This window comes from Nylanderia fulva, unplaced genomic scaffold (assembly GCF_048542155.1).
Source record: "Nylanderia fulva isolate GAGA-0341 unplaced genomic scaffold, ASM4854215v1 Scaffold2, whole genome shotgun sequence".
Lineage (NCBI taxonomy): Eukaryota > Metazoa > Arthropoda > Insecta > Hymenoptera > Formicidae > Nylanderia > Nylanderia fulva.
The window spans coordinates 4,895,792-4,906,883 of NW_028190263.1; the positions used below are offsets into that span (position 1 = coordinate 4,895,792).

An 11,092-nucleotide genomic window follows, 5' to 3' on the forward strand; every position below is an offset into this window, starting at 1 on the left:
GTGATTATGCGCTGCGACATACATACTATATATACATACATATATACATATGTCGATAATTTCAAATGCTTGAATCGCGTCGAGATAACCCCGTATTTCCAGTAATTTTATCACGAGACGCAGACTCCGTCGAATGCATCTCACGTGGAAAAATGCAATTTGTGCCGTTTCGTACCAGGATTTCCCACCTTATCGAATTCCTCCACTTAATGTTTTGCCTTCGTGGCACGAGCCGGAGAATTTTTCTCCCGATTTTTCGCCCAACTATATATCCACCGCTTTATAATTGCACAATTATCGTCATAATGAAATGATTCACCATACATCAGTTAGTCTAGAATCAAGACCGAATTTGATAAACGTTTTAATCGTTTACATTGCATTAAATTACAGATAATGGCGCACTCAATTAAGCGAACTTTACGTTAGAGAGAAAATATTATTTATAGTAGCTAGAGGGGGTTTGGTCGCGCCCAGATTGAATGACAGTGGGAATTAGGCGTTTATATATTTTTGGCTGTATGCTGCATCGATGTTGTTTGTTATTAATACATGTAATTAATACTATATGTACAAATTATACAAATTATATAATTCATTATAATATCCATGTACTATTGATATCGTTAATTTAGCTAGATGAAAATATCCGAAATTCATGGGGATTCAGAGAAAGTTAAAACCAAAATTTTGATTAAAGCATTAAACGGCATAAAAGTCGGTTAACATTTTATATCGTTTTAAACAATTTTCACAATAGATTGTAAAACAATATGAAAAATAGTATTTAATTCATTTATTTTCCTTATCATAGTTTTAGATATCTTACATATTATAATATCTTATACATTATAAATATTAGTAAATTAATTTGGCTATTAATTTCGTAAAATCAGATTTTAAAAAACAATTATAACACAAGTGTTTGTTAAATTTAAAAATTATATGTTACATTTTTATCAGAATTATCAGACTCAATGATAATAAGATTTTAATTATATATTAAATATTCGATTTGATTAAAAAAAAATCAATATAGATTCTCTTAACTAATAAATAATGTGTTTTAGAAAAAAAGCCATAATAACTTTCATAGCGAGCAATTTCGAAAAAATATCCAAAAGGTTTCTCGGGGGAGGGGGGGAGAAGGGAGGAACGACAATCAATTGAATCAATTTAGAGAGCGGTTTTGATAGGCCGAATGACACGTGAGCGTGTTACACGGCGCGTGTTCTGAAATATTACGCCGGTGGTGTCGCCAATTATCGCCGACAGCGCGCGAAAAACGTAATGGACGATTACAACTAACATCAAATCGTGACACTTTCGGACAATAAAAAGTTGGGAATGTACAAACCGCTCTCTGCGCGCACCCGTGACGGTCGCGTATGATGGCACTGTTGACAAAACGTGATTATATTTTGCTACATCATTCGCGAAATCGCGGCCAAATGTCAAAATAATAACTTCGCGTAGATACATTATAGCGAGAAAACGAAATAACGGTTAGTATTAAAGGCTGCAAACTGCAGCTGTATTAATGTTAAATTAATTTTGAATTTGGCGGACATATCAAATAATAATTCTAATTAATAGTATACCTTAGAATAATCTATTTTTAGTTAGATTATCTTATGTACGTGCGCGTACGTTTAATAATATTACTAGCATATGTTACATACATATATTATTGCAAGACATATTGCATTAATAAAATTTAATCTTTCAATTCAAATAAAAAATTTGATTTCCTTTGTAGCATTATATTTATTAAACTGTACTATTATTTTTATTAAATTATTATTGCATTCTTATATGTGTTTGTTTGTTTACTTTTGTTATCTTTGTGTATATTAAATCTAGAATAATTTGTTGTGCATTAAATCTAGAATAATTTGTTGCATATTAAAGCTAGAGTAATTTGTGATAAACATTGTACCAATTCTCGTTAGTTTATCTTATCGTGTTTGAATAGAAAAGAACAAGAGTATATATTTCTTAATTTTTTTTAATAATGAGATTAAATCTAAGATAAGAGTTTTAATAATGAGATTAAAAATAATAGCTTTAAAAAAACTTTTGTTTGAAAGAAAGAACAGGAGAAATACCGATAGATTGACCCGACACTATATAATCTGATTATTATCAATTAATAGTACTATTATTGTTAAAATTGATAAAATGTTTTTTCTTACACAAGTCATAATATGTCTCAATAGAAATAATTAATATGTGTTAGATTTAATAAAATTAAATTTATTATACATATATGTATCTTACAGATACTAAAATCCATCTCTCGAAAGATCAGTTAGTTTGAGTGCAATGAATATATTGAGCAGCTGACGCGAACTCAAGCAGAAAAACGATGTGATTGCACCGCTATTGCAAGTCACGAGAAAAGGGGTTTGGTTATCGCGATATTCGCGGGAAGTTCAAAATTTTTTCGAAGTTCTGTAAAAAGATTTTCGAGAATGCATATATATTTACGTTTCTTTCTTTGACACTATTTACACAATCGATGAAACCTGATAATAACGATAATAATATCAATCGTGTAAAGGTAAAGAATGTATGTGATTTGTAAAGGTTCTTACGGTGCACTGCACACATACATTTAAAAAGATTATCATTTCATAAATGTTCTACGTACATATCAGCCTATATATAAGCTGAGGATTGTTGGAAAGATTCAGAACATTTGGAAGAGAGGTCAGTGCAGGACCTGCAGGTGAGAATACTCTTCTATCATTTCTAATTTAAAAGTGTTTCTCTACCTTCAACAGTTCATCTTTTTTATAGAAAAGAAATCAGCGAAAATTATTAAGATGGGAAAACTCATTTCACTTCTTTGCTTAGCGTTTCTCGCAATGACTTTAGTTGTGGCTACTGAATCATCTGTTCGCTCTTGTATACCACATGGCAAACCAGTAAGTACTACTGTATTATTCAAAATTATAATATATATATATATATATATGTCTAAATCTTTTATTAGTGTAACAAATGTACACTAATCATCAAAGCCATTAATATTAATCATGTAATTTAATATTATATTCCGCTTCAATAATTATCACATCAATTTATGGGAAAATATATATGTATAATGTCGTTAAGTTGAAGTCAGTTTTCAAAAATAATATTACATAAAACCGTACATATAATTTCACATAATCTTTTTTACAGTGCACAAATGAAGATGAGTGTTGCCATGGAAAAGTTGCATTTGTATGCCATCCATGGAAACATATTTGCACTGGAGGACCCAAATTTCCATTCATACCGTCGTGGCCAATAATAAATCCAGCTAACATTCAATTAGATTTCGAGGATTCTTTATATGATTGACTTGAATTGTTTCATTTAATCTTGTGTTTAATTTAGAAAAATTGTTCAATTTAGAAAAGAATGTGACTCACTACTGTAATTGAAAATATATATGTATTTGCTTATTCATTATACAACAAAGTTTCTTTTATTATATTTTTTTTTTAATAATGGAAAAAAGTTTCTTACTAATTAAAATCATTAAATTATGAAGATTATATAATTAATTATAAAAATATATTCATGTGCACATGTTCTTATATTAAAAATAAATTCATAACAAGATGATAATTGTTCGATATTGAGATGTAAATTATACATTGTATGATAACATCAAATTTTTATATGAGGATTTAAATTGGTTATTCAAACTTTATTATATAGAGTCATTGTGTAATTTGCTACAATCAATTTCTTTTTTTCATTTTTCATGTTAAAAAATATACTATTGCAACTGAATATATACATGTTTACTTAAAACATTTAGTAATAAATCATTTTATCTTGAATAACCGCGCTAAAAATAATATTTCATTAAATATAAAGTTTTATTAAAGAAATATATTATTAAAAATCTTCCTTTTTAAATAATCGAGTTAATAAAATTTCATCAATAAAACTTTTTAAACAATATAAAAATACAATAACTAACTTTCTATTCTCATCATCCTATATTTTTATAAATAATTAATAAAAAATTTTTTAGTTACTTCTACATTATTTATTTATGATGTAGAGTTATTTAATTACTAATCAGAATTACAATAATAAATGAAATATTTGCACAATTTTGTGTTTTATAATATAATCTTTTATATAGTTTTAATTAAATACAAAATGCTATACAAAATTGTAACGAAATATGAATGTTTTATAATTATAAATAAAAAAGTAAAGCTGTTATATACAGCTTACAAAGAAACCTTTGTAGTGACATAAGTCTTAGATAAGACAGCACAGATATTTTCTCTTACAGATATATCAAATAATGCAAACAATGTTTCGATATTTTTCATTTGCACAAGTGTGACAGAAAGTATAAATGCTCCTTAAAAATCAAATAAGTGATTAGTTGCGATCATTACTTGTGAGTTGTACAGCGGCTACTCAAGAAAAGTAATTTATATATTTATCTATCTTATTTTAAATTATAATAAATTATCTGATCTTTAATATTATTAGTTGCTGAGCATTTAATAAATAATAAATAATATTAATGTAAAGTTATTATATATATATATATATATATATTGATATTTCGAAAAATATTTTTAAGTTATTTTATTGGATGGTATAATGCAGCTTATACACAAATGTGATAATTTTAGAAAAAATAAATATTAGAACGATGAAGTACGTTATTTTCACTATTCTCATTATCATTGCTGTGGCTTTCGCTGCTCCTCAAGGAGATAAAGAAGCTACGTGCAGTCCTATGGGTGGGCATGTAAGTATTTTGATTGTATTTATATTTTTTGTGCAACAAATTGTATATTTTAATAAAAAAATATAAATAAAATTAATGAACAAAAATTGTATATTGTATGAAAAAAATAAAATATTTCATGTATGTTATGTTGGAGAGAGAAAGAGAGAGAAAGAAATAGATGAATAAAATTAAGAAATTATAAAATTTATATTTTATATATTAATTTTGCATTTGTATTATATTAAATTTTTAACATATTTTAACGGTATTTAAATAATAACGTTAATTGATAATATTAGTAAGTATCATCAATATTTGTAAGTATCATATTTTATATATTGCAGTGTCAACAATATGGCGATTGCTGTCGTTATCTAGATTGTTTATTCTATGCTGCAAAATGTGTAGCAAAATCAGGTGTGATTATGCCTGGAGATACAAGACCTATTGGTCCCGGACCATATCCTCCGAATGCACCACTTCCTTAACTGATATTCTTTTCTATCTAAGCATGTCGCTTTTTCTTTGAGAAATATATTATAAATAACTTTTAATAAAGAGCATATTTAAAAACTCCCGTAGTCTGTTATTACTCATAAATATTTTTTAATTGCTAAATAATTAACTGATGTTACTGCATAAAATGTTACTGCGTAAAATCGTACTTTGCATAATGCTTTAAAATAAATAGAGGAAGAGACCAAATGTAAAATATTTTACTATATGCGTATTGAAATTGTACTTACACGCAATCATTAATTCTTCGGTAATGATTAAAACGAATTAGACGACCGCGCCCATTATTATTTGGAGGGATTATCGTAAATACATCTGCGGGTATAATCGGATGTGCTTGAAATTTAATATCTATTATTACACGTTATAGCTCCTACCATGAACGCTATGTTTAGCTGTTAGATGCATAATTAAATATACATTAATTAACCAACGAGGTTGATGAGTGTGTAAAAAGATTGACATGTGTTATTATTAACACTTTATAAATTTATAACTAAAATTATATAAGTTAAATAAGTTAAATAGCAAATAAAACATCTATTTTTTGAAAACTGTATCTACATATGCAAATGTGTGTACATATTAACCAATATGTTTAGAACAGTATAAGTAATTAGATTTACTAATCGATTATAATCAACAAATCTAAATTTTGCTTTTACTATGCAAATAAAAATAACGAGCGCTTTCAAATAATTATTCAGTGATTTGATTAAGTGTGTTTATTTTTTAGAGCAGTGATCCTAATTGCACATATCATTACCTAATGGGACCTAAAATAGGGTCGCAAATATTACTCGATTATGGAGCAATTGCGCAACTATTATATTTTATCGATAAAAGAGTAACATATCGCCGCGTGTAAAACTTTATAAATGTTGCGCAAAACATGTGTGTTCATGGACAATATAAATGCGATATAAATGAGCATGATATTTAATAATATTGAAATAATTGGTATTATGTTGCATTTTGTTAAACTGAATCTGACATACGCACGCACTCTTTATACGTTTATATATTTTCACCAATTAAATGTAAATTCTCGGGTATTTATATTATTTCGTATTAATTTTCAACAATATGTATACAGTCAAAATCGGTAATGCACTTTGTATTGGCAAGGAAAAAGCTTTAAATATATTAGTCGCTACTTATCATTTTTCCTCTATCTACAAATTGATTATCTACTATCGATTATTAGTACCGAGTGTTACCGGAAAGAGAGAGAGAGAGAGAGAGAGAGAGAGAGAGAGAATATATTTTAAAAGTATATTTAGATATTTTATTTGAAATTACAAATTTAAAACAAACAAAACGTATGTAAATATCCGTTTTGTACATTTCTTGAATATCTCATATATACGTCAATTGACACTAAAAAGCTCAAAACGCAGCGATAGCACTTGAGTCGAACAGACGGTGGTAAATCTGTGAAAAACGTGAATGTCGCTTAAAAGCGTCAAGCATGTCTGCCACTGTTGCAGATATTACTAAAAAGGTTAATTCGGCTCATGATGTGTCGAAGCTTCGCCGATGACAGGAAAAAAACCCAGACTATATTCCTATTCAGCCACTATAGGCGAACAAAAGGACAATGCTACCGGATGATTCAGTTTCCTTTCCTGTTGTTTCCTGTCAACCGAATTAAAGAACAAGAGCGCTTTGTCGGAGAATCAATGGAATGCACGAGGCGCGCAATATGCACTCGATAGAATGCCGGCGCAAAGGGCAAAAAGCACTTGTACATTCGATACTGTTGAAATGGAAAGAGAATATCAGCGGAAGGCGCCTTTTTGCATTCTCATATTCCCGTTTTATGCGTATAAGATGAACTGTAATAACCGAATCTGCAATAACTGCAAAATCATTTCTCTGGCGAACGTGAGTTTAAGATTGACGTAACGAATAGCTTTATAGTATGATTTTCTTTTCCACAATACAGCCAGCGTTTATTAACTTTATTGGCATTTAAGTCTCATCAAAGTTGCTTGTATTAATTTCAAAATACAAGTCACTAGTTTTTAAATATTTAGAATATTGAATGTTTCAAGGCATAAAATTAACAAATACAATTATATATTTTAAATGCGAACAGGAAATTATCTGATCTTATCTGATCTTACCTTATCTGAAATTACCATATTCTTTTGCATAATACATAATACATAAATATATGTATACATATAATGTTTCAAAGATCGATGAATTTAAAATAAAATTCATTAAAGTATTATGAAAAATCACACCAAGTAGCATTAAACACTTTTTCTTTAATTTAATGTTAAAAAGTGCGTAATATATATAATAGTAATAATGCCTGTGAAACTACACGCTTATGTATCATTTTCATGTAAAGAATTTTAACGATTAAAATATAATTATTGTCTCAGATAGAATAATCTAACACACACATTACGGTGCTTTCTTAGAATAGATATTTGAAATAAATAAAAAGATATTTTGCGGCAAAAGTATGACATCAATACTTTCAAAGAATTTGTCTTTAAAAATGTATTTTTTAGTAGATATGGAACACTTTTATATGTAATAACTAACTTAATAATGTGTAAATGCGTGTATAAGTAATGTGACTTTAGATATAAAAGTTCAACAAATAAAGAAATAAGAAAAGAAATTACCATACGTACGAGAAAATGTGACGACTATAATATAACTTCTACGTCGAACACGTACAATGACATGCTATATACATGTTTGTGTGTATGAGTAGTCGTATAAATGCTTTGACCGTTGTAAATGAAGAAATCAGTCGAGGTCGAGCTCTTTAGACTCTCAGAGCTAAGAAGAAACATTTGCTGAAGTATACCGTGAGTATTTACAAATACATTATATTTGATTTACACAAAACAACTTTTTTCTTTCTCTCAATTTTTTGTATTTGTTTTATTTAAATTTAAATTAAATACATTTTGAGACAATAATGTTAGAGTTTATTTCTTTATTAGTGATTTTTCCGATTTTTATCCGATATATATTTTTACTCTTATCTTAATTTATTTATTTTTTAATATTTACTACGTCATGATGTCAGTGTGTTCGACGATGAATAATTACAAAAAAGTTCTTACATTTTCTCATATACGTGATAAAATATTACCTATTTAATGATACTTATACACATTCATATATATTTATTCATATATTGTATATCTATTCATATATTACTGTACAGTCGTTTGCGCGCGTGTTTACTATTTATTAATAAAAAGAAAATCAAATTTTAAAGTTCTAATTAAAAAGACTTTAATGCTGCTGGTTAATTTACAAAGTTTATAATTTAAAAGAAAGAGTGCTATACGTACCTGTATATAATATATATTGTACTTTGTGAGCGTTATAGACATTAGATATAAGTTAAAATTGTGATTTGTAATCGTAATAAGTAATCTTTTATTCATTAGTACGTTATTAGACAACATTGCAGCGCACTCAACATGCATTATGTTTGTTGCCCATGATTAAAATAATTGCATATTTTGATAGTATATTAGATGTTTTCGTAATCCAATAATATAAATTTATAAAATGTGACTCATAGATTATTTTTTGTAAAAAAAGTATGTAAAATTGCATAAACAATTAACATAAAATTACACGAAAAATAATGAAAATGTAATTTCTATTATTTATTGTGTAGTTTTTACATTTAAAATAGTTCATGTAATTTTATAGTTCTTTTTAACGACGTATCAGAGAACTAATTGAATCAGACTTTGAGTCCTTGATGATTCATTCATGTATACCTGTAACCGGCTCCACTAAGATAAAACTCACGGTCGACTTATCGCATTACGTAAGCTGAATTTACGTCTGAACATGTCTCGCATAAATTAGGAATTAAAGCAGAGTGAAAAAGAAATAAAAAATGAAATGTTCTATTTTCATATAATTAAAATTGCATCAATTATATGTTATTTTATATAATTTTTATTTTAAATTTGCATTATCGCATTTTAAAATATTCTTTATCATTTGTGTTAATTTTAATTTGCTTAAAATTATTTAATTGCAGAAAAAGACGTTACTGTGAAAAGATGGCGAAATTAATTTTATTCATCTTCGTAGCGTTGCTAGCTACGTCTCTTATCATGGCAGCACCCGATAAGTCGAACAGTTGTGGTCGACATGGTGACCCCGTTAGTATATACATATTTATTTATTTTACATTCCTGATAAAGTCATTATTTTTTTAATCTCACTTTTTATAAGTATACGCATTATTGCTATAAGATCAATAAGGAAAACGGAGAAAATATTCTTAGCCCGTAGATTATTAATTTTGCAGTAAACTTGCAACAGAGTTCTAAATAATTTAATATAGATATTTGTACGATAGCGCGCTTGCGTCAATATCAAAATAGATAGCTCTAAGAAGAAAAAATAGATAGCTCTAAGAATAAAGCTCTAATATAGATAAAATACAAGCAATTTTTTAACGGTAATGCCGTCACAATTAATCTATTCAAAATAATGCAAACTACATTGTTATATATTTATAAAAAATTAAAATTTTTTTGTTTTAATTTTTTTCACTATTTTAATTTGACAAATTTTTTATTTGCACATTGTTATACAAAATATTTAATACATACACACACGCACACTAAATACTTTGTATAACAATGTGTAAATAAAAATTTGTCAAATTAAAATAAAGTAAGAAAATAATTAAAAAATTGTTTATTTTATATATATAATATAATAATGTATTCGCATTATTTGATTATTAGATTGTAGTGTGCAAATAATCTTTTTTTATTTATTTTAAAATATTTTTTTTTAATTATTTTTATATATATAATATTAATGTTCATAGAATTAATGTTCATATAGAATTAATGTTCATAGAATTGACATTAAATATTCTTTATCATTAGAATAAGTTAAATTGATGAATAACATTTTGTTTATTAATTTCAGTGCTCTGTTGGGTGCTGCACTGGTCTTAGATGTCATCCTTATGCAAATAGATGTCAGGTTATAATTACTGAAGAGGAGCTGATGGCTCAACGTGAGAAAATCTTGGGTCGAAAAGGCAAAGATTATTAAAAGATGTAACAACGATCTTATTTAAATCATTGTGAGTTTAATCTGAGAAGATTGCATTTCAAGAAATTAGAGATTAATATATAAAATATGTATAATATAAAATTTTTTGTACAATCAAAAAGTTATTGTTAGTATAGGTGATATCTTTCAAGACGAGAAGTGCAAATAAAAGCATAAATTATAAATGTATTATTTATCAAGATTTTTGAAAATATATAAAATATATGTCTGACATTATCTACATTTTTTATTTATTTTATTTTTAATTTTGTATAATGATAGCCATTATACTATATTAATCATGTTACATCTTTTTATTTTTTTAAAATTACATACAATAAAAAGTATTTCGCTACTCACCAATACGATGCGTAACAGAGAAATTATAGTATAATGTTGATCTGTAAAATACAAATAAATTCAAATTAAAATAATATCAAAAGTAATTAATAATTTTAATTTAAGTTTTATTTGTTTAAAATCAGATCTTTTCTGTTCTTAAATTACATATTTGAAAAATTGTTGAAAAGATATTCTTAGATATACATTTTTATAAAATATAATTTAATTTTTATAAATTAAAAAAATTTAAATCTAATACAAGTAATAAATAATTATAAATCTTAAATAAAATAAAAATATTTTATATGTATAATTATATATATGATAATGTGGTAAATGATATATTTTTATTTAGCAATATAATGATAAATTGTCAATGTAAGAATTGTCTCACAAATT

At 26.5% G+C, this 11,092-nt stretch overlaps 2 protein-coding genes and 1 long non-coding RNA gene across 3 annotated transcripts; all 3 read left to right on the forward strand.

Annotated features, from left to right (window-relative positions):
* The first annotated feature begins 1,490 nt into the window (after nt 1–1,490).
* On the forward strand, nt 1,491–3,471 carry LOC114942989 (uncharacterized). Its single transcript, XR_014924561.1, has 4 exons — nt 1,491–1,505; nt 2,283–2,731; nt 2,803–2,930; nt 3,190–3,471. It is a non-coding gene; the product is annotated as an uncharacterized LOC114942989 (long non-coding RNA).
* A 577-nt stretch (nt 3,472–4,048) lies between these two features.
* On the forward strand, nt 4,049–5,335 carry LOC146723422 (uncharacterized). The gene is made up of 3 exons (XM_085482012.1): nt 4,049–4,446; nt 4,659–4,777; nt 5,104–5,335. The coding sequence occupies exons 2-3, from the start codon at nt 4,679–4,681 to the stop codon at nt 5,245–5,247; spliced, it is 243 nt and encodes an 80-aa protein (XP_085338138.1). The 5' UTR covers nt 4,049–4,446; nt 4,659–4,678; the 3' UTR covers nt 5,248–5,335.
* Nucleotides 5,336–8,024: 2,689 nt separating this feature from the next.
* LOC114942922 (omega-conotoxin-like protein 1) lies at nt 8,025–10,588 on the forward strand. Its single transcript, XM_029318405.2, has 3 exons — nt 8,025–8,109; nt 9,315–9,438; nt 10,223–10,588. Exons 2-3 carry the CDS (start codon nt 9,337–9,339, stop codon nt 10,349–10,351), a joined length of 231 nt encoding a protein of 76 aa, XP_029174238.1. The 5' UTR covers nt 8,025–8,109; nt 9,315–9,336; the 3' UTR covers nt 10,352–10,588.
* The last annotated feature ends 504 nt before the right edge of the window (nt 10,589–11,092 follow it).

Bases quoted from the DNA above. Each gene is read 5' to 3' on its own strand.
- LOC114942922 (XM_029318405.2), top strand. From the start codon at position 9,337: ATGGCGAAATTAATTTTATTCATCTTCGTAGCGTTGCTAGCTACGTCT. The intron at 9,439-10,222 runs GTTAGTATATAC...TATTAATTTCAG, and splicing joins GTGGTCGACATGGTGACCCC to TGCTCTGTTGGGTGCTGCAC.
- LOC146723422 (XM_085482012.1), top strand. From the start codon at position 4,679: ATGAAGTACGTTATTTTCACTATTCTCATTATCATTGCTGTGGCTTTC. The intron at 4,778-5,103 runs GTAAGTATTTTG...TATATATTGCAG, and splicing joins GCAGTCCTATGGGTGGGCAT to TGTCAACAATATGGCGATTG.